This window comes from Phascolarctos cinereus, unplaced genomic scaffold (genome assembly GCF_003287225.1).
Source record: "Phascolarctos cinereus isolate Bilbo 61053 unplaced genomic scaffold, phaCin_HiC Scaffold_726;HRSCAF=1367, whole genome shotgun sequence".
In the NCBI taxonomy this organism is placed as follows: domain Eukaryota; kingdom Metazoa; phylum Chordata; class Mammalia; order Diprotodontia; family Phascolarctidae; genus Phascolarctos; species Phascolarctos cinereus.
In genome coordinates, this window is record NW_027556098.1 from 408765658 (window position 1) to 408787574 (window position 21917).

General features: G+C 53.1%; 1 protein-coding gene across 1 annotated transcript in view; it reads left to right on the plus strand.

Moving 5' to 3' along the window:
- SPTBN4 (spectrin beta, non-erythrocytic 4) overlaps positions 1 to 21852 on the plus strand; it is a 57755-nt gene extending 35903 nt beyond the window's left edge. Inside the window, 17 exon segments of the mRNA XM_020979156.2 lie at positions 5815 to 6039; positions 6633 to 6722; positions 8329 to 8607; positions 9051 to 9181; positions 9450 to 9654; positions 10260 to 10499; positions 10501 to 10641; positions 13762 to 14006; positions 14366 to 14504; positions 14647 to 14731; positions 15244 to 15440; positions 15528 to 16219; positions 17187 to 17280; positions 17579 to 17856; positions 18834 to 19007; positions 19462 to 19504; positions 20453 to 21852. Of these exon segments, the coding sequence (XP_020834815.1) occupies positions 5815 to 6039; positions 6633 to 6722; positions 8329 to 8607; positions 9051 to 9181; positions 9450 to 9654; positions 10260 to 10499; positions 10501 to 10641; positions 13762 to 14006; positions 14366 to 14504; positions 14647 to 14731; positions 15244 to 15440; positions 15528 to 16219; positions 17187 to 17280; positions 17579 to 17856; positions 18834 to 19007; positions 19462 to 19504; positions 20453 to 20614 (3420 nt within the window). The 3' untranslated portion in view covers positions 20615 to 21852.
- The last annotated feature ends 65 nt before the right edge of the window (positions 21853 to 21917 follow it).

Consider the following 21917-nt stretch of genomic DNA (forward strand, 5'->3'; position numbering starts at 1 on the left):
GAGAAGGGGCCTAGGGTGGTCAGATCTGTGCTTTGGGAAAGTGTCTTTGCTAGTTGTGTGGAGGGTATATTTAAAGTTAGCAAAGCACTTTGTATGTATGATCTCATTCAGTCTTCATAATAACCTTGTGAGATTGGTCCTATTATTATGCCTATTTTACAGATGCAGAAACTGAGGCTGAGAGAGATGCTGTGAGACTTGTGACTTGTGCAGGGTTGTACAACTACTTGAAGCAGAGAGGATAATTTAGGGGGCTAGTGTAATTGTTGAGGCCAGAAGGGATGAGAACCTAAATTAAGGTGTTGGTTGTATGGATGGATTTGGGAACAGATGTGAGATGCTGTTAAGATGTTGGCAGCAGATTGGATGTGTGGGGTGAGAAACTGGGCAGAGTTAAGAAGGATGCCGAGGTTGTGAACCTGAGTGACTGCAGGGTTGGATGGTGGCCACCTCTACAGCGTTAGGAAATTTCAGAAGAGGGAAGGATTTAAGGGAAAAGACACAGAATTGTGTTTTGGACAAATTGACTGATATCTAGTTTGAAATGTCCAACAGGCAGTTAGTTGGTGATGCCAGGCTGAAGATCAGGAGAGAGTCTAGGGCTAGATATGTAGATGTGGGAGAAATCTACATGGGGATGATCATTAAACCCATGGGAGCTGGTGAGGGGAGAGAGAAGAGAAGAGAGTCCAGGAAAGAGCTGTAGAGGACACCCCCAGTTGGGGGCACAATCTGCTTAATAATCCATTACAGGAGAATAAGAAAGATCAGTTACATAGGAAGAACCAGGAGAGAAGAGTGTCACAACATCCCAGAGGAGGGAGAGAATACTTAGTAGCAGAGGCTGGTTAACCGTGGAGAAGTATCTCCCTCTCTTCATCTATTCTTATGACACTGTGTCCATCTTTTCTTCTTTCTTGTTTCTTGGCCTCGGTGTCTGTCTCTCTCTATGATACTGTGTCTGTCTTTTCTTACTTGTCTGCTTCTCTCTATGTAATATTATGTCCATATTTTTCTTCTTGGTCTGTCTCTGTCTCTGTCTCTGTCTCTGTTTCCAGTAGGGGTCATGGGTTTCCCAGATTACAGAGAGAAACATTATATCCCTCCACTTTCTGGGAAATTCGTCAGCATGTATTTATTTCAGTGATTATTTCAGGCCTCTTTTTCATTCAGGGCTGCAAGGGAGAGACAGATGGATAAACTGAAATGTCTGCCCTCAAGAAACTTCTAGTCTAAGGGAGGAAAGAAATATGAGGAGCTAATTCAGGCCCTGTGTGTTAACTGCTTTCTGCATGAGACAGAAGTCAAGGGCTAGAGGAAGTAAGGTACCGACTGTAAGGGTGGTCAGCTCAGGCTTCTGAGAGGATGTTGTCTTTGGGGCGGAATACTGGGAAAAGTGAGAGTGAAGTGTCTGGGTGTTTAGGAGGAGAGAGACTGAGCACTTTAGAACTTCACATTCCATCTTGTCAGGGGGAAAGGAAAAGAAGATGATTCCCTTCCTTCAAGACTAACGTGTTATGTGGCACCTTTCAGTCTACCTACAAATCTTTTCCATACCTACTCTGGCTCCAGCAATCGCCGCCCCTCTCCCCACCCCTGCCCTGTGTGCCTCCTCTCCTAGAATAGAGTACAGTCTCCCACCCAACCCAGGGAGCCCAGATGAGAGAGAGCCTCCTTCCTGCTTCCCCTCTAATTCTGTGGCTGTTGAGCAGCAGGGATCCAGGACTGTAGCATACCAAAGAGCATTTCTTTAGCTGTCAAGAGAACTTTGGTGCCTTCTAGGCACGTCCTCTTGTCTCCAGATGGGCCTCAGCTCACCACAAAGAGTCTGTAGTCTCTAGGCAAGCCTGGAGCCCACTGGTCTACCACCCCCAGCAGCGCTGACTGGCAAACCAGCCAGTCTGAGAGCCAGCACCCCACCTCAGCTACCCCCAGTAAGGTGCCCTGGCTTGGCCCCCCAGCTCCAGCTCTGGGCCAGCTCTGGGTGAGGCTATTTCTGAGGACCCTTCCAGAAAGCTGAGTCACCGGGCTCGGTCCTTGAGTGAACCCAGGCAGCTAAGGGTACCTCAGAGTGGGAGACGCATGCCCTACAACCACTCTCAGTCCTCGAGGCCCAGGTGCCTGCAAGCGTGTCTGCTGGGACTGTCTTCCCTCCCTTAGCTCTTCCGTGTTCCTGTTACTCCTCAGCCTCATTCACTGTCCCAGTCTCGGCCTGAGGAGCCGTGCTGCTTCTGGTCTCCCCGCTGATGTCACTGTGTCCAGCCGCAGGTGGCTTTTTGTGTCTGTCTTACTCTTTTCCTGTCTCTATGCAACGCTGCGTGGAACTCGGCCAGCTTCTCTTGCCTCTGGGTTCGCTGTGTGACTCTGCATCCTTTGTCTCTCTGGGCTGGCATCTCTGCCTTTCTCTCTATGGTCTCTCTGTGTTTCTGATGCAGCCTTTCTCTCTCTGTCCCTCTTTCTGTGTGCCATTGTGGATGTCAATTCTCTGCTGCTTTGTCAGCGTGTCTTTGTCTCTGTGATACCATCCATCTGAAAAGTGAGGCACCCAGGACTAGGCCTCTGAGATCCCTTCCAGCTCAAGATTTACCATCCTGCCACTTAGCCACCCTGGGCCTCAGTTTCCTCATCTGTAAAATGTGACAGGACTGTCTTTGGATGCTTATCTGCTTCTCTCTTGGGCATATACTTTGTCTCTGTGTCTTTTGGTCTGATCTCTGTCGTCATTCATTCATTTAACAAACACCTACTCAGTAAAACAAGCAGTATGAAGAAGAATGATGAAAAGGGAAGGGAATAAGCATTTATAAAGCACCTACTATGTGCCAGCTGCTGTTCAGTGCTTTTAATTTCATCTGATCCTCACAACAACCCTGGGAGAGGTAGGTGCTATCATTATCCTGATTTTGCAAATGAGGAAACTGAGGCAAACAGAGGTTTGGTGACTTACCTAAGGTCACACAGCTAGTAAGTGGCTGAGGGCAAATCTAAACTCAGGACTTCCTGATTCCAGGCCCAGGGCTCTATCTGCTGTGCCACCGGCTGCCTGCCATTACTTCTTCTCTCTGGCCCTCTTCTGGTCAGGGCACCTGCTTTTTTCCCCTCCCTGTTGCCAGCACCCTAAGACCTGGGAACATTGAGGGAGGAAATGAGGCACAGGGCACCAGCAGCAGCCTGAGAGGACCAGAAATGGCACACCTAGGCCCCCAGTGGCCTCTTCCCGGAGGTAGTGAGGAGTGAGGAAGCCATGTGGTGGAGGCAGGCCCAGAATCCGGGTCTTCTGCCTTCCCTCCAGGACCCAGCCAGCTGGTCTGGCTGCTGCTGCTGCTGCGGGGGAGGTGGCCTGTTTTCCTACTTTGGAGGAGGCTAGTAGGAGGTGGGGGGGAAGGGAGAGGAAGGGCAGAGACAATGGAAAATGCCTTGGAGAATCTGCATCTGGGAGGAATTCTTTCCTGGTCTGAATCCTTCCACCCCCACCCCCACCGCAATCCCCACCGCCATGCCTATTAGGGGTCTCCGTTGCCAGTAATTTAGCTCTGTATATATATCTTCTCTCCTCTCCCAGCCCCCGCCCCCCACATCCTCAGCTTGGCTGCACCAGCTGCCTCCCTCTCTTTCTGTCTCTGTTCTTTCCATTTCCATCTTTCCAAGCGGCTGACGTTTCCCCTTGGCTCCTGCTGCTTGGGCCTCACTTAACACACCTTCCTTCTGTCTCTCCTCTTCCCTGGCCCTTAGTCTACAGCCTCTCTGAGGAAGAAAAAACAGTGCCTGCCGTGAGATTGCAAGGGCTGTCAGAGAAGAAAGGGGACCTGGTGTGGCAGTCCTCCCCCTTACCCCCAGTAGCAGTGGGGGTGAGATGAAGGGAAAACACCAAATCAATACACATTCCTTAGGGACCTACTATGTGCTGGGTACTGGGGATAGAGATAGAAATAAAACATGCCCTGCCCTCAAGGAGCTTCCGTTCTAATGGTGGTGGTGGTGGGGGAGACAAGGTGCACACATATATATGTAGATACCGAATACCTTCAACGAAAAATGAGGTAATTTCAGGGATTAAGGCACCAGCAGCTGGGGGAGATTAGCCCTGACCCTGCCACTGAAAATCAGAGCTTTGTGACCTTGGGCAGGGCAGCTAGGCGGCGTCATAGTGCACAGAGCACTGGGCCTGGAGTCAGGAAGACATCTTCCTGAGTTCAAATCTGGCCTCAGACACTTCCTAGCTGTGTGACCCTGGGCAAGTCACTTCACCCGGTTTGCCTCAGTTTCCTCATCTGTCAAATGAGCTGGAGAAGGAACTGAGGCTCCAGTGTCTTTGCCAAGAAAACCCCAAATGGGGTCATGAAGAGTCAGGAACATGACTGAAAACTAAAAACCCTGGGCAGTCACCTTCCTCTCTGAGCTTCCATTTCCTTCTCTAAAATGGCAGTGAAGAGCCGGGGGAAAGTGCACTAGCATCAGAACCAGTGGCCTGAGGCTTAGTCCCAGCACTGATGCTTTCTAGATTTCTTAAGTCTTATTGAGCCTCAATTTCTCCATCTATAAAATGTGATTGCTGCATGCAATAGTGGATATAGATATAGATAGAGAATAGTGGGTAGAATAGAGGCCTTGGAGTCACAGAGACCCAGGTTCTTGTCCTGCCTCTGACAGGTCTTGGCTGTGAGACCCTGGGCAAGTCACTTCACCTCTAGGTGTGCCAGACAGTTCTCTGAGGCAATAGGTTACAGAGGGATTGCCCTCCTACAGGGGTGTGGGAGTTTCCATACCCAGGCATTCCAAGCACTGATGAAGTCACAGATCTGGACCAACCCTCTCCTTCCCTTCCTTCCCAACAGCTTGATAAGCCTTAAAGGATTCTAGAAATGAGAGCTATGGCTATTAATAATTAGGATGACAGACTTAGAAGTCATTGAATCCAACCTCTTCATTCATTCAGTCACCTGGCATTCACTAAGCATCTGCTATGTGTCAGGCACTGTGCCAAGCACAGGGGATGCAAAGGCAAAAGGCAAGCCTTGCTTTCAAGTACCTTACAGCCATTTTACAGAGGGGGAAACTGAGGCCAAGAGAGGTGAAAGAACTTGCTCAAAGTCACACGGCTGTCAGGATTCAAACCCAGATCTTCCTGCTACAAGTCCAACACTCTCTCCACTATACCTCACTGCCCCACCGTGGCTTCCTGGAGGGGGTGGTATTTAACTTGGGCTCTCAAGGTTGCTGAAGATCAAAAGGGAGGATGTTCCAGGAATACTGAATGTTGTGATCAAAGGCACTGAAGTGAGAAAGTGTGAAGCCCCTGAGGGATCCCTGGCCTTGATTCCAAAGAATCTGACTCTCAAGAGGAAAGTAGAAAGTCAGAGGGAGTGGCAGAAGCAGTTACTAGCCCAGGCATTAACAAAAATCAGCCCTTGTTTGGTGGGCTGGGGCAGGAGCTGGATTTGGGCCTGGGTTTGAATCCAAGCTCTGATATTTACTCCTTGAGTGGCTTTGGACAATGTACTTAGTTTTTCTGAGCCTTAGTTTCATCATCCGGACAATGCGGGGTGTCATACTGGATAATCTCTAACCCCTCCTCTGTGATCTCTGCCTGTCCTCTGGGTAGATGATAGACTGACCTGGAACCTGCCTGGGTCCTGGGGGCAAAGGGGTATGTCCCAAAGGAGGCAGCTTGGACCAGTGGAAAGGGCATAGGCTTCTGTTGGCAGAGGTCCTGCCTTCACGCCTCACCTAAAAGGAAAGGGCTCAGGTGCCTCTATACTCTGAATCTGAGATCCAATGATGAATCTCTCCTCTCTCCCCTGCATCTGCCCACAGACTATGGAATCCCAGGTAGAGGAGTGGTGCCGGGAAGTGGGGGAGCTTCAAGCCCAGACTGCAGCCCTACCTCTGGAACCTGCGAGCAAGGAGCTGGTGGGGGAGCGACAGACGGCGGTGGGCACGCGCATCGTGCGCCTCATTGAACCCTTGAAGGAACGGCGGCGCCTCCTGCTGGCCTCCAAGGAGCTGCATCAAGTAGCCCATGACCTGGAGGACGAGATCGTAAGTGCTCTGAGGTGGGGGGAGGGGGGTTGGTCCCCAGGGAGGGAAGCAGAGGCATTGTCATAGGGAACAGCATAGACTCTAAGCTCAATGTAAATCAACAGTGTGACCTAGAAGCCAAAAAGGAACTCAGCACTATTTTATGCTGCATTAAGAGAGGCATAGCATCCCAATCAGACCACATCTAGAGTATCGTGGTCAATTGTGGGCAAGCCATTTTAGAAAGCACATTGACATGGTAGCTGTCATCAAATATCTGAAGGGCTGTATCATGAAGAAGCATCAGACTTGTTCTCCTTGGCCCAAGTGGATAGAACTGGAAGCTTGGGGCAGAGAGACACATTTCGAGGTTGATGTAAGGAAGAACAGGTTAGAGCCTGTCCCAAAGTGGGATTGGGCTGTCTCAGGAGGTCGTGGGCTCTCTCTCCCTGGAAGTCTTCAAGCAGAGGCTGGGTCATCACTCACTGGTGAAGGTCTTGGGTGGGCTAGCTTACCTGTGAGGCCCCTTCCAGCTTGGAGATTCCTTGAGGAGGTTGGTTCGGAGGTGGACTGCCGCCTGCCTTCCTTACTCTGCTTCCCTCCTCCTATACCAGGCATGGGTCCAGGAACGATTGCCTTTGGCGACTCAGACGGATAAGGGGAACAGCTTGCAATCCGTGCAGCAGCTGATTAAGAAAAACCAGGTAGGAAAGGGGTCTTGGAAGAGGGGGAGGAAATACAAAGGGAACATCTGGGGTGGGGTGATGATTGACGGAGGAGGGCAGGAGTGGGATTGGATTCAAATGGCTATGGAAGCCACCTGTGCACAAGGATCCCTGATGTTGACTTAGAAAACCACATATTGACCTTATCCATGTTCTATTTTATTTTTACTTTATTTGTTAAATACTTCCCAAATACATGTATTTGCGCTCAGGAATGCTGTAATACTGCCTGCTGGCTGTGTGTTTGACGCCTCTGTGAGGACAGGACAGGTGAGGGGAGACTTGACAGGAGAAAAACACAACTGTGGTCCTAACTGATGGGGCAGCCTCTATCCATACTTCAACTTTCCCATTTATAAACCAGAGGAGATATCACAGACTACTGCCCTGGATTTGGAGTCAGTTAGAATCCTAGCTTTGACCCTGGGCAATTTGTTTAACCTCTTGGTGCCTCAGTTTCCCCTTCTAAAAAATAGAGGATGCTGCAGGGTTTAGGAGAAAGTCTGTTGTCCTGGACTTGGAACCAGAAGAGCTGTTACAGTCCCAGCTTTGACTATGGGAATTCTCCATGCCTCAGTGTCCTCATCTGTAAAATGAGAAAGTCGGACCAGATGACTCCCAGTTCTAAATCTATACTCCTCTGCTCTGGAAGTGCATAGGACCTGGGGGCCCTGCTCTGCAGTCCTAGTGCTAGGATGCCCTTTGGGGGCTCGCCTCCCCCTTGCTCCAGCCAGGGCCCCCCCTGCATTAACCCAGAGGGATTGTAAGGACCAGGGGAGTTCTCTAGGAGGTGCCCACACTTCTGCCTGCCCATCTCAAGCCTGAGCCGTCCTGGCTGTTAACCATAGTCCTGCCTGCTGCAAAGTGTGCTCTCAACAACAGCAGGAATAATAACAATTCCTTGTGTTTATGCAGCATTTTGTGAAAAGCAAGGCACATCAAAAATGGTGGTGGGAGGTCATCATTGCAGGAACTTTACCCCACCCTCCCCATTTTACAGGTGAGAAAACTGAGGCTCAGAGATATGACATAGAAGCTTTGGAGAGGTACAAAACTGACTGATGCATGAAGTCCCAGTGGGAAGGCTTCTTGGAGGAGGTGACCTTTGGAGTGTGCTGAATTTAAAGTGAAAAGGCCTGGCTTTGAGTACAAAGTCCATCTCTTACCTGCTGTGTGACCTTGGACAAAATCTGTTCCCCTTTCTGGGCCTCAGTTTCACTCTCTGTAAAAGAAAGTTCAACCTAATAATGATCTTTAAGGTTTCTTCCAGTTTTTATTTTTCCCTCTCCTGAGGGAAGAAGCCATCAGGGTTAAATGACTTGCCCAGGGTCACACACTAGTTAAGTGACTGAGGCTGGATTTGAACTGAGGTCTTTCGGACTCCAGGGCTGGTGCTCCATGCGCTGCACCAGCTAGCTGCACTGGTCTTCTCTGTTTTTAAAACCTCTCATGCTATACATTCCCTTTCTGAGCCTCAGTTTCTTCATCTGTAAAGGCTAGACAACCTTGAGCTAGCTCTGTGTCTGTGGCCAGGAGCTGAGTCCGGGCCAAGTTTTCACTTGGCCCTCTTCTCTCTCCATGCCAGAGCCTCCGTCGGGATGTCCAGGGACACCGAGGCCGGGTGGAGGAGGTGCTGGAACGTGCTGGGGCCTTGGCCTCCCTGCGCAGCCCGGAGGCTGAGGTGGTGAGCCAGGGCCTGGAGCAGCTGCGGGGGCTGTGGAGCTCCCTGCAGGAGGAGGCTGAGCGGAGGCAGCAGACGCTGGACGCTGCCTTCCAGGTGGAGCAGTATTACTTTGATATGTCGGAGGTGGAGGCCTGGCTGGGGGAGCAGGAGCTGCTGCTGATGAGCCAAGAGACGGGCAAGGTTCGCCTAGACGAGGTTCACCTGGGGTTAACCGGGGAAAGGGACTCATGGGGGCCTGGAGAAACCCAGCGGGGCCACCCATTACGGCCCCTTTCACAGCCTCGGAAAGGAGGGGAGAAAGCTCAGGACAGTAGAGTGGTCAGAGTGCAGGACTTGGAGTCAGGAAGACCTGGGTTCCAATTCTGCTTTTGACACTTCCTAGCTGCGTGCCCCTGGACAAGGTCCTTATCCTCTGACTCTCAGCTTCCTTCTCTGTCCGGTGGGGGGAGGGGTTGGATTTGATTGTCTCTAGACCTCTGATCCTGTGAATCTCTCTGGGCCTCAGTTTCCTCATCTGTCAAACGAGGGCCTATGTAGTCCCTTCCCTGATCCCTGTGAAGGTCCCAGTGGGACTGTGGTGTGGTCCCCACCTACCCATCTCATTGTCCCGTCTGGGCCCACAGGATGAGCAGGGCACGCTTCAACTCCTGAAGAAACATTTGCTGTTAGAACAGAGCATTGAAAACTACGAGGAAAGCATCGCCCAGCTCTCTCGCCAGTGCCGTTCCCTGCTGGAGATGGGGCACCCAGACAGGTGGGCAGGATCGTTGGCTGGCCCTCAGAGAGCTTGCACGTAGAGGGGGAGACATAGCCCAGGCCTGGGGGGTCCCCATTCTGAGGACATAGCCCAGGGCAGGATGGTCCAGGGAATAGGGTACAGTCCCCAGCCTCAGGAAAACCTGAATCCATATTCCACCTAAGCCAGGACTGTGGGACTCCTCTGGGCCTGGGTTTTCTCCTCAGGCCTGGATGACTTCTGGGGGTCCCTCCTAGCTCTAGCCCTGGCACTTCTTGTCCCCCAGTGAGCAGATCAGCCGGCGCCAGTCTCAGGTGGACCGCCTCTATGTGGCCCTGAAGGAGCTGGGGGAGGAACGCCGGGCACGCCTGGAACAGCAGTACTGGCTGTATCAGCTGAGTCGCCAAGTGGACGAGCTGGAGCATTGGATTGCAGAGAAGGAGGTGGTGGCCGGCTCCCCGGAGTTGGGCCAGGACTTTGAGCATGTCACGGTGAGTTCAGACTCAGGATGGTGAGCCTGGCAGGGAGCTAGGAGGAAGCCTGAGAGGAAGAGTGGGGCATCTGAACACAACTTTTGAAGAGGCAGAGGATGAGATGAGCAGGGCCCCCAGGGGTCTAAGATCAGGAAGGGGAAAATATAGTGGGCACTTGGTAGCCAGGACCCAGAGTTGGGCCAATACCCAAGACACTAGGACTTGTCCCTTGGGAGCCAAGAGGAGGGGATCTGAGAACATTCAACAAGTCATTCTGTCTCACCTGAAAAAGAGCAGCTACGGAAGAATTGTTCCCCTGAGAAGGTCCCAGACTAGGAATAGAAATCAAGTCAGCAGGACAGCTTGGTGGTGCAATGGATAGAGCACTGGCCCTGGAGTTAGGAGGACCTGAGTTCAAATCCGGCCTCAGACATGTAACACTTACTAGCTGTGTGACCCTGGGCAAGTCACTTAATCCCATTGCCTAGCCAAAAAAAAAAAAATTGAGTCAGGAAGGGCTCAGAGAGCCCTGTGCTTCTGCCTGGACATTGGGGGATTGGGGAGTGCAGGAGATCACAGAACTGGAAAAGATCTTAGAGATGACCGAGTCTGTTCCCACTCAGGTCCTGCAAGAAAAATTCACAGAGTTCGCCAGTGAGACGGGTAACGCCGGGCGGGAGAGGCTGGCCGCTGTGAACCAGATGGTGGACGAGCTCATTGAGTGTGGCCACACGGCTGCTGCCACCATGGCCGAGTGGAAAGATGGGCTCAATGAAGCCTGGGCCGAGCTGCTGGAGCTCATGGGCACACGAGCCCAGCTCTTGGCCGCCTCTCGTGAGCTGCACAAGTTCTTCAGCGATGCCCCGGGAGCTGCAAAGCCAGATCGAGGAGAAGCGGAGGCGGCTGCCCCGCCTGACGGCCCCACCAGAGCCAAGGTCCAACGCGGGCAGTATGCAGCGGGCGCTGAGGGCCTTCGAGCATGATCTGCAGCTGCTCGTGTCCCAGGTGAGGCTCCTGAGCTCAGCTGCACAACCCTGTTGGAGGCTCAGTTTCTTCTTCTGTAAAGTGGGAATAATAGTCCCCATATTACTGCCTTCCAGTGTCAGCATGCCAGTGAGATTTTAAAAGGTCTTAAAGCACCAGAAAAATGGGCTTAGTGTCAGTGATATTAAGTAAGCCTGGAATAAGGAGGATTTGCATCCAGATCCCAGCTGAGTGACCTTGGGTAAGTCACTTCCCCAAACCTCCTTCTCTTTAAAATGGAGGTAGAGGGGAGAAGAGGGAGGCATGGATTAGCTCTCCATCCTATGATCTCAGCTCCATAACCCTGGGTATGTCACTCTCCCCATCTGAGACTCACTTTCTTCTTCTGTAAGATAGGAATGATAGTATCCCTTCTGCAGAAATGTGACTTGTTGTTTGAGGCAATCAGAGTTAAGTGACTTGCCCAGAATCACATAGCTAGGAAGTGTCTGAGGCTGGACTTGAACTCAGATCCTTCTGACTCCAGAGCCAGTGCTCTGTCTGCTGTGCCACAGAGCTGCCCCTTGCTTAGTTGTTAAAATCTTTATAGAAGCCTTGAATAAGAGGGACCTGAGTTCAAATCCCAACCCTGCTGTTGGGCTGTGTGACTGTACAAATCATTTCCATTCTCTGCCCTCTCTGCTCTTCTTTATAAAATAATGGAAGTGAAACTAGGTATTCTCCAGGGTCCCTCCCAGCTCTCCATCCTATAGTCCCATAAGAAGATATCCAGGCAGCCTGATCAGTTGGCTGGTAAACAGACCCCAGAGAGCCCTAAACCCAAACCTGGTCAGAAATGCCTCAGGGCCAAGGGCAGGACCCAGAGCTTTGGAACCTCCCAAGCTGTTCAGATTGGCGGCAGCCCAGGAGAGGGGAATTTAGCGACCAAGTTGAGGCTGCAAAGTAGGGATCGCCCAGGAAGCCTGCTGACTTGGACCCACTGAACTCCTCCCTCCCCGGGGAAGCATGCTCAGAGATAGCTGGGGATTTTGCCACGTCAGTGTCTCCCCTAGTTACCAAGTAGCTCCCTGTGAAGAGCACCAGCCTCTTTTCAGCCAAAAGAAGCAGAGAAGAAGGCATGTGTCTGTATCTGCATCCTAGGACATTGAGTACTGCCAGTGTGCAGAGGACAGTGCCAGGCCCCTGGGGGAGGTGACCTTGTGGACATCCCAATCTGGCAAAGGGATGGGGCACGAACAGAGGTCACTGGGATACCCAGAATGTATAATGAATGCATCAGAGAGAGACAGACTGGGGACTACATAACATCCAAGGGAAACCATGTTATTAACCTGGAGCCAAGCAAGAAAGACTAACAATGATGATGATAGTAATAACAACCAACATTGATTTAGGGCTTTACAACTATTATCTCTTTTAATGCTCACAAGAACTCTAGGAGGCAGGGGCTGTTATTATTGCCATTTTACAGATGAGGAAACTGAGGCAGACAGGTTAAGTCTACCAATAAACATTTGTTAAGTGCCTACTATATGTTAGGCACTGTGCTAAGTTCTGGGGATACAAAAAGAGGCAAAAGACAATCCTTCCCCTCCAAAAGCTTACAGTCTTATGGGAGAGACAACATGCCAACAAATCACTACAAAGCAAATTATGTACAGGACAAGTAGGAGATAATTAATAGAAGGAAAGCACTAGAATTTTTTAAATTTTTTTTGTCTCCAGTTACATGTAAAGACAATTTTAACATTCATTTTTTAAAATTGTGAGCCCCCAATTTTTCCCCCTACCTCACCTCCCTGAGACAGTAAGCAATTTGATGCAGGTTATATATATATTTATATATATATATATATATATATATATATATATATATATATATATATATATATAACTGTATTGGTCATGTAGTGAAAGAAGACACAAACCTAAAGGGAAAATATACACACAAAAATGTACAAATTGAAAAATCGTCTGCTTTGCTCTGCATTCAGACTCCATCAGTTCTTTCTCTGGAGGCAGATAATATTTTTCATCATGGGTCCTTTGGAATTGTCTTAGATCATTGTATTACTGAGAATAGCTAAGTCATCACACTTGATCGATGTTAACAATATTACTGTTACTGTGTACAGAGTTCTGGTTCTGCTTATTTCACTTTGCATCAGTTCACATAAGTCTTTCCAGATTTTTCTGAAATCTGCCTGTTCCTCATTTCTTATAGCACAGTAATAATTCATTACAATCACATACCACAACTTGTTCAGCCATTCCCCAATTGATGGGCATCCCCTCAATTTCTAGTTCCTTGAAAGCACTAGAATTAAGAGGGATTGGGGAAGCCTTCCAATAAATGATGGGATTTTAGTTGTGACTTAAAAGAAGCCAGGGAGGTCAGTGCTCAAAGTAGAGAAAGGAGAGGGTTCCAGGACTTGGGGATAGCCAAAGAAAATACCCAGAGGTGAGAGAGAACAAGCCTCTGGCTTGTTGAACAGCCACAAGGCAAGTGTCACTGTATCAAAGAGGATGTGTCAGGGAGTAAGGTGTAAGAAGACTGGAAAGGTAGGTTAAGTGACTTGCCCAGGGTCACACAGCTAATAAGTGTCTGGGGCAAGATTTGAACTCAGGTCTTTGTGACTCCAGCTCTAATGTTCTATCCACCAGGACTTCATGGGAGGCATTTGCAGTTAAAGGCTTTAAGAAATAGAGAGAGAAAACATTCCAGGAATCAGGAATAATAAGAATAAGTCATTTATGGAGCGCTATATATGTGTTATTTTGTTGATCCTCACAACAACCTCTCAAGTTATGAGGTAAGCATGTTATCCCCATTTTGGAGAAGAGGACATGAAGACTCAGAGATGTTAGGTGGTTTGGCCAGGGTCACACAGCTGGTAAAGCATTAAAAGTGATATTGGAACGCAGGTCTCTTCTGACAGCAAGTGCACTGCCTTTTCCCCGGGTATCATGTGAGAGGACGGAGCGCAGGGGAGCTCAGGATGTGCCCTGGGTCACACAGTAGGGCAGGGTCAGAAGTGACTCCAGAGTTCAGCTCTGGACAGCCAGCCCAGGGTTTTGTCACAGTAGAGGCCCTGTCCTCACCTAGGACCTCCCCCCTCCATCCCTCCATCCTCTCATAAGGTACGGCAGCTACAGGAGGGGGCGGCTCAGCTTCGGACTGTGTATGCGGGGGAGCACGCGGAGGCCATTGCAGGACGTGAGCAGGAAGTTCTGCAAGGCTGGAGGGAGCTGCTGGCGGCCTGTGAGGATGCCAGGCTGCATGTCAGCTCCACGGCGGATGCCCTGCGTTTCCACAGTCAGGCCCGAGACCTTCTGACCTGGATGGAAGGCATAGTGGGCCAGATTGGGGCCACTGACAAACCCAGGTGGGGGCCCTCCCACTCTGCCTCTGCCCCTGCTGACCAGTGGCCAAACCTAGGCCGGAACTCAAGGGCCAGAGGGAGGGCCCAGGGTCAACTGACCCTTCATCTAGTCTTCCACAGTCAAGCAGAGAATCTCAGAGCTGAACAATGCCCCCAGCTGCCAGCTAGTCCAACCTGACTAGGAATTCCCTAGATGACATCTCTGACCAATAGCCATCCAATAGCACATGGTGATAGGAACTTCCTTCCCATCTCCTGAAGTAGCCCATTTTACCATGGAACATCTCAGATGACTAGCTTACTTACATCAAGATTGCACCGACTTTTCTTTCCTGAGCCCCTCTCTCCTTCCCATCTCCCAGGGATGTGTCATCGGTGGAGGTGCTAATGAATTATCACCAAGGCCTGAAGAGTGAAATTGAGGCCCAGGGCCCAGAGCTGGCCTCCTGCCTGGATCTGGGCCGTTCCCTGCTACTTAGCAAGAGTCCTATGGCAGATGAGGTGGGGAGGGGCCGCCGGGGGGGTGAGGGGGACCCCCCACTATTGCACCAGGGATTGGGACACATGAGGAAGATGGGGAGTCCCTGGGGACCTTGCTCCCTCCCCTGACTCTTGCCTCCCAACTCACCCCCCTCCTCTTCAGATCCAGGCCCAGCTGGACAAATTAGTGTCTCGGAAGGAGGCGATGACGGAGAAGTGGGACCAACACTGGGAGTGGCTGCAGCAGAGTGAGTGGAACTCTGAAGCCCCCCTGTGCATGCCTACTCCTTGCTGGGAGACAGAGTGAAGCCAGTAATAGTCAGAACGATGTGGGTGGGGAGTACTCACTGGTGGGTAGAGAAGGTTGAAACATGTTGAACGGAAAATCTTGTGTTGGGGGTGCTGCTCATAACGAAGTGGGGAATCCTGACCTGGGGGATTACAAAGGACTAGGGCTTTCTGGGGGTGGTGGCAGTGTTAGTGTCATTGCAAGTGGGCATAGGTCAAGCATCAGAGTAGAAGATGCCAGCCACACTTACACGCACCTACCTACAGGGCAGGCCCTTGGCTTCATCTCCAGATGCCTGCTGGTAGCCACTGGCAGGCTCTCTTTCCTAGGGGATACCAGATGAGGGAGACTGGAGTGGGTTGGGCACCTGGAGCTCTATCTCACTCCCTCTGGGGTGGGGTTGGGTGGGGCAGGGGTGGAAATGAGCCCCCCATCCCTCCCTCTCTCTCGCCTGCCCCATGTCCCACTCAGTGCTGGAGGTACACCAGTTTGCGCAGGAGGCAGTGGTGGCCGATGCCTGGCTAAATGCTCAGGAGCCTCTGCTACAGAGCCGGGAGCTGGGCAGCAGCGTGGATGAGGTAGAGCAGCTGATCCGGAGGCACGAGGCCTTCCGCAAGGCAGCCGCGGCCTGGGAAGAGCGCTTCAGCTCCCTTCGACGCCTCACCACGGTCAGCCCTCCTCCACTCCTTCCCTCCCCTGCCTCCACATGGTCCCCGGAGCAGGGCAGCTTGACAGCCTCCCTCTTCCTTCTCTAGATTGAGAAACTGAAGGCTGAGCAGAGCAAACAGCCTCCCACGCCCCTTTTGGGTCGCAAGATCTTTGGGGATCCTACGGAGCTGGCGGCCAAGGCAGCACCCCTGCTGCGGCCCGGGCCCTACGAGCGGGCCCTGGATCCACTGGGCAGGAGGAGCCCAGAGCCCCTGGCCATCCCCAGCCGACTAGACTCTCCTCTGGCTGAAGGCCGAGCCAGGGTGGGCTACGTGCGGCAGGAACTAAAGCCGGAGAGGTTACAGCCGAGACTTGACCGGCTCCATGAGGGCCCAGGAGAAGCATTGTCTGGGCTTGGGCTTGGGCTGGGGGCTGGGGTGGGGGCCGGGGCTGGGGCCGGGATTGGGGCTGCGGCTGGGGCCGAGGAGGCCACTGGACCTCGGCGGGAGAGGCTCGAGTCCCGAGGGGCAGCCCCAGTGGAGGTCACGGTAGAGCGGGGCCGACCGGAGCGACAAGTATCCGCCGAGCTGGAGGTGGGACGGGTAGAGGAGCTGCCCCGGCGGAGAGCAGAGAGGCATCCGGAAAGGCAAGAGTCCATCGAACCTGAGCCCAAGCCCACTGCCAGTCTCACCCTGGGCCGCTACGAGCAGCAGGAAAGGCGGAGGGAACGCAGAGAGAGGAGGCTGGAGCGCCAAGAGTCCAGTGAGCAGGAGACCCCCCGGGCGGACCCTGCCAGGGGGTGAGTCCGGTACCCCCGGCTTCCCGGTCTGCCTCGCCCCGCCCCTCCCCCCAAGATGAATTGTGCCGGGCGGACCAGGCCAGTGGGTGGGGTCGGACACCTTGGGGAGGGAAGGCTCGGCTTCACGGTCTGCCCCGCCCCCGCCCCCCTCCCGAAGTTGAAAGGTGCCTGTTGGAACTAGTAGCCACTTCCTAGCTGGGCACCGTTGTTCTTAGGCCTCAGCCTAAGAACAAGTTTCTAAGCTCCCTGGGAGTTCTGACACTCTGGTACTCTATGACTAAATGCAGAGAGCCCTGGGCAGTCTGAGAGGCTGGCTTGAGGTTTCCCTGGGGCTGTTCTGTATCCCCAGCCTGCACTCATTTGGTCTCACTGGGCACAATTCCCTTTCAGCCCACTCCGCACCCCCATCCCATGCCTCCTCATTTACCCCAGGACTGGGATTGAGGCTCCAAAATAGAATAGAACTGGGTTTGATGATTAAGCGAGATCCCTCCCGGGTGCCTCCGGGCTGAACCGGGTCACATCTGTTCTGGGCTCACATCCCTAATGTCAGGATGTCCCTGATGTCAAGATATCTGAAGCCTGGGCAACCAGGCACTGCTGCCACGTAAGGGCCGAACGAGTGTTTCATCCACCAATCCAGAGGCATTTATTAAAAAGGCTACTAGGTGCTAGGCACTGGGCGTACTAAGAATTTTACATTATTTTCAGGGGAAACATCACGGACACATTTAAATAGACCCAAGATGGCGAGATAACAAGGACTCGTTATGGGCCAGGCTCTAAGGGCTGAAGACCCAAAATGAATACTGGTTAATTTAGGAGGGAGGGGAGGCGCTAGCGGCGGGAGAAGGGGGCAGAGGCGGGAAAGGCGAAGCTCTGAAGGAGGCGGGGCCCGCCCCTGAGCTCAGGGGGCTGTGGCTCGTTTTCTTGTGCCCTCATGGCCACCCCTAACCCTCTCCTACAGGAAGGCCACCCTGGCTGACATCGTTGAGCAGCTACAGGAAAAGGAGTCGAGCACAGGGCCTTCAGCCAATGTCACTGTCACTGCCATTGCAGGGGTAAATGCGGTGGCCAAGGGAGCCTGGGCTGAATGGGTGCCGGGAGGTTTCAGTGTTCATCGGCTAGTGGTGCCCCTTACTCACCATGCCTGGGGTAGCCAAAGAAACTGCGCCTTGGTCGGCCTGAGCATGACAGGTTTCGGTCTGCGGGCCAGACCTATCTTTCCTACAGCCCAAACTCTCTTTTGCCCCCACCTGGCTGGATGGGAAACGCCCCCACCCCAAGTCAGAACCCTTGGTTTTGATCCATCTGCTACGGAGAACCCCAAAGCCCATGAGGTCTCTTTTGCTCCTCCAGCCCTCGCTTCCCCAGTCCCGAGAACTCCCACCCTCATTCCCCGAGCGGATGCCCCGGCCTGACCGGCCCCGTGCCCGCGACCGGCCCAAACCCCGACGGCGTCCTCGGCCCCGGGATCCCAGCGGCGAAGGCGGCGGCGCCGGGCGGAGGTCTCGCTCGGCCCCCGCCCAGGGCACCAGCGCCCCGCCCCCTCCACCGCCCAGCCACACCATACAGAGAGAAGGCTTCTTGCTCCGGAAGAGAGAGCTGGAGGGGGCCAACCGTAAGGCGTCCAACAGGTGAGCCAGGGCCAGCGGAAGTGCACAGGACCGTGGGGACTGGGCATCGCAAACTGCGCTGTCCCAGTGGGCAGAGGGGCCCCCAAAAGGAAGCGGAATCCCAAGGCGAGGGCTCGCCCTAACTGTGTGAATCGGAGTCCGAGTCCTCGGTTTCATTATTCCCCTTCTCCGCCCCCGCAGCCTTCTTTCCCTCCTCCCTTCGGAGAGTGTTCAGTCAGTCTGTTAAGTCCTTGCTAATCTTTCTGGTGAAGCTGACTCCTTCAGGGCTGGCTGAGCAGGGATGACCCTGGACCCTGGGCCCTAACACCCCCTGACCACCACCTCCCCGAAGAAAGCTGCAGGGAGACAGGTTTCCAACCTTGACTTGAGGAAATACTTGTAATGAGAGATGTTTCCAAGCGGACCAGGTTGGGCGGGGGACGTAGCAGGTCCCTCCGCCCTGGAGGATAGCAGAATCTGGGGAACCACACTTCAGGTGGGTGATCTTCCGTTCTGAATGTTGCTGGGGTGCCTCCCACCCAAAAATTCTGTGATTCTGAGCAGCCTGGAAAGGCAGTGAGCTGTCCATCCCTACAGGTATTCCCAAGGTGGTGGCGGTGAGGTGCTCGGATGTTGCAGACAGAATGCCTTCTGAAGGTCCCTTCTGACCTCCTTGTCTGTGGTTCTGTAAGGGAGATTGGGATTTACATTCTCACTGTGGAGATGGGACTCACCACTCCCCTTCTCTCTTCCTTCCCCCTGCCCCCATCATGGAATCTTTTGTTCTAAAATGTCCCAGGGCAGAACCTAGGGCTAGAACCCCAGGCTTAGACTGGGGGAAGATGTAGCTGGTGATTTGTACCAGACTAGTGGGAAGCAGGGAAGCCAGTTTAGGAGGCTAACCCAGCAATCGAGGCAGGCAGGGAAGAGCTCAGGCTGGGGCCTGCTGGGATCAGGGACTCTGCCAGCCAAGGCCTCCTCTCTGCCCGCCCTCCCAGGTCGTGGATGAATTTGTACTGTGTGCTCAACAAAGGTGACCTGGGCTTCTACAAAGATGCCAAAGGCCCGTCATCGGGTGGCACTCATGGAGGAGAGCCCCTGCTCAGCCTGCACAATGCTATCTGCGAGGTGGCCAGTGATTACAAAAAGAAAAAGAATGTTTTCAAACTCAAGTAAGCTTGCCAGCCCAGCCCAGAGGTGGGTGCCAGGAGACCCAAACTCAGCCCCAAGTGACCTTGGTAGAGTCACTTCTCTCTCTAGTCATTCCACAAACATTTATAGTGCCCCATATGTGGAGAACATGGGGATTGGGGGAGAATACAGAGTTCGGCTCAAGTCTAGCCCTCAGGAAGCTTTCAGTCTAGTAAACTGATGAAGTGCGAACAGGTTACCGTGCTGTATGCCACTTCATAAGTGCCCTTCAGTGGTTCAGAGGATGCCGTGAGACCCAATACACCACTGGGGTAACTGAGGAAGTCTTCATGGAAATGTGGTCCTTGAGTCTGCCATTAAAGCCTGGGTAGAGTGGTGGGTTTGAATAGGATGGTCTGCCAGGCTCTGGTTTGGGGTGCTGGGTGACTGACTCCTGGCAATCCTAAACTTATGCCTCCCCATCCCTCCCTACAGGACCCATGATGGTAGTGAGTTCCTTCTCCAGGCCAAAGATGAGGTAAGAGACTGCATCATTTAAAAACAGGAGGAGGTAGAGGGAGTGAAGACCAGTCCTCTCACCTGGGTCAAGGGCAAAGCTATTAACTCATGTTCGACTCAACGACTTGATTCAACATTTATTTCCCATGGGTGTTGGGAATACAAATTGATAAACAATATAGGCCATGCCCTAGGGGAGCTTGTATTCTAAGAGGGAGGCAAATGGGTACCTTTCATGCAGTTGGCATTTAATAGATGCTTTTTGATCCAGAATGTGCTCAGATTAAGATAGAATGTGATAGGGGATCAAGGGAAGATTTGGATGAAGCAATCTGACTACTGAAGGTGTGAGAAAGCACCTTCAGGGTTCTTGTTTATCCTTGTTCTAGATCAAAAGCTGAGTTTGAAAGAAAAGGATTCTGGGAAGCGAGTCTTTAAGAATGCACAGGGGCTGGATGGGTCGGGACAGGCTTGGGGAAAGGTTTGCCTAAAGCAGAGGGTGGAGGAGCCTAAGAGTGGAAAGGATGGTTTTATTCAGAATATGAAGGGTCTTAAATGCCAGGCTGGGGAATTAGTACTTTATCCTTCCCATGAGACGGACCCAATAAAAGTTGTTTGAGAAGTGGGACTTGTGTATTAGGAATAGGACATTGGCATCTTTGGGTTGGAGGCCAGACTGGAGGCAGGGGCAATAGGGTGTCAGGACAATGCCTATGCACTCTTCTCAGTTCTTTAGGAAGTGCCTGTGAGGGGGAGCTGGGGGCAGGAAAACTCAGCCCCACCCCCATCCTGGATCCCACCTATCCTGAGTCACCTTATTCCCCATTCTGGCCCCAGATTGGAGCAGTGTTTAGCAGAGATATCGAAGTTGGGTAGGAGGCGTGGGGGGTGAGAGCAGGGCTCAGGTTAGGCCTTCATCCCTGGCCTGGATGCCACCATCACCAACACCAACCTGCTACCTTCCCAGGAGGAGATGAAAGGCTGGCTCCAGGCCATGGAGAGCTCAGTGGTGGAGCATGCGGAGATCTCCCGCTGGAGCCAGACGCTGCCCACCACATCTTCCACTGACGAGGCTAACCCAAGGCCAGAGGGCCTGGCCCCCCGAAGAGCGAGTGGCCGCCGGAAGTGACCCCACTGCAGGGTCTCCAGCACTGCTATGGACCCAGGCCTTACCCCAGTGGGCATGCCCAAGCTGAGGGCCCTGACAACCACACAGACATGTCTTCCCCTCCACCTTCTCCACCTCTACCTGCCTGGGCATGGAGACACTTCACCCTTCTCCCTTTGTGATGTGTAGAGAGGCCCCTGGGCCTGAACCTCTCCTAGGCCTAGTGGGCATAGAGAGACCTGGACACTGAAAGAACAGGGGCTCTCCTGGGAGAAGGGTCCTGGTGTCCTCGCCTAGGATGGGGGGCGGGGCCCTCCTGCCATCGGCCCCTCGATGGAGGCCTGCCCTCAAAGCCATATCGCTGTTCCTGCCCCTTCCCCAGGGTCTCGGGCTCCATTTATTTATTTATTTATTTATTTATTTATTTATTTATTATGCAATAAATGAGGTGGGGGGAGGGGACAAGGGGAGTAGTTTGGGTCAGAGCTGGGGGAGGGGGAGGGGAGAGCAAAATGAGCCAAATCTCCCTTCCCCTCCTCTTCCTACCCTCCAGGGTCCCTGGCCTATAGGAGGGGGCAGGAGGACCCTCAGATCTGTGGGAGCAATAAACCCCGCCTCAGCCCCATAGTTTTTCAGGGGACAGGGAACACAAGCTGTAATGAAGTCAGGGTGGGTGGACAGAGGTGGGGGGGGGGAGGCCAGTAAGGCTGATTCTCTCCCCGGGAATACAGGGACCCCCTATGGGGCAGCCAGCCCAGGGTGCTGGGGGATGCCGGGGTTCCTTCCTCTGCCTTTACCTCACTTCCAAAGCTGCCTTGTTCTGCCTAAGGGGCCGGTCGGGCGAGGGGGGGAGAAGAGGGGACCCCAGAGCCTGAGCCCCCACCCCTCTCCTTTGCTCAGTGCCATCTGGTTCCTTTTGGTCTCAGTTTCTGTTTGCAATCCTCCACCCTTCCACTGGCCTTCCTCTCATCCACCTGTAGAGACTCCAACAGCTTTTCATAGGATTTGGGGGGAGGGTCGTAATCCAGTCTATCTGCCTTTTGATGCCCCCCCAACAAGTGGGAAGGGGAGCTCCTGGCGCCTTCCCGTCGTCCCATGGCCGGGTGGTGCTGCCCCTGCATGCTTCAGGCCAGCTGCCCTCCCCTAGCCTCAGGAACAGGGGCTGGCCCGGGGGAGCCCCAGGCTGGGGGGAGGGGGAGGGGAGGGCAGCGGACCGGCGCACTGTATGCACCTTTAATAAACCCTTGCTCTGTCCAGTCTGTGCTTCTCCATTGCTGCCCCTTCTCTTTGGATCGGGGTGCCTGGGAGATGGGGTCAGGGCGGT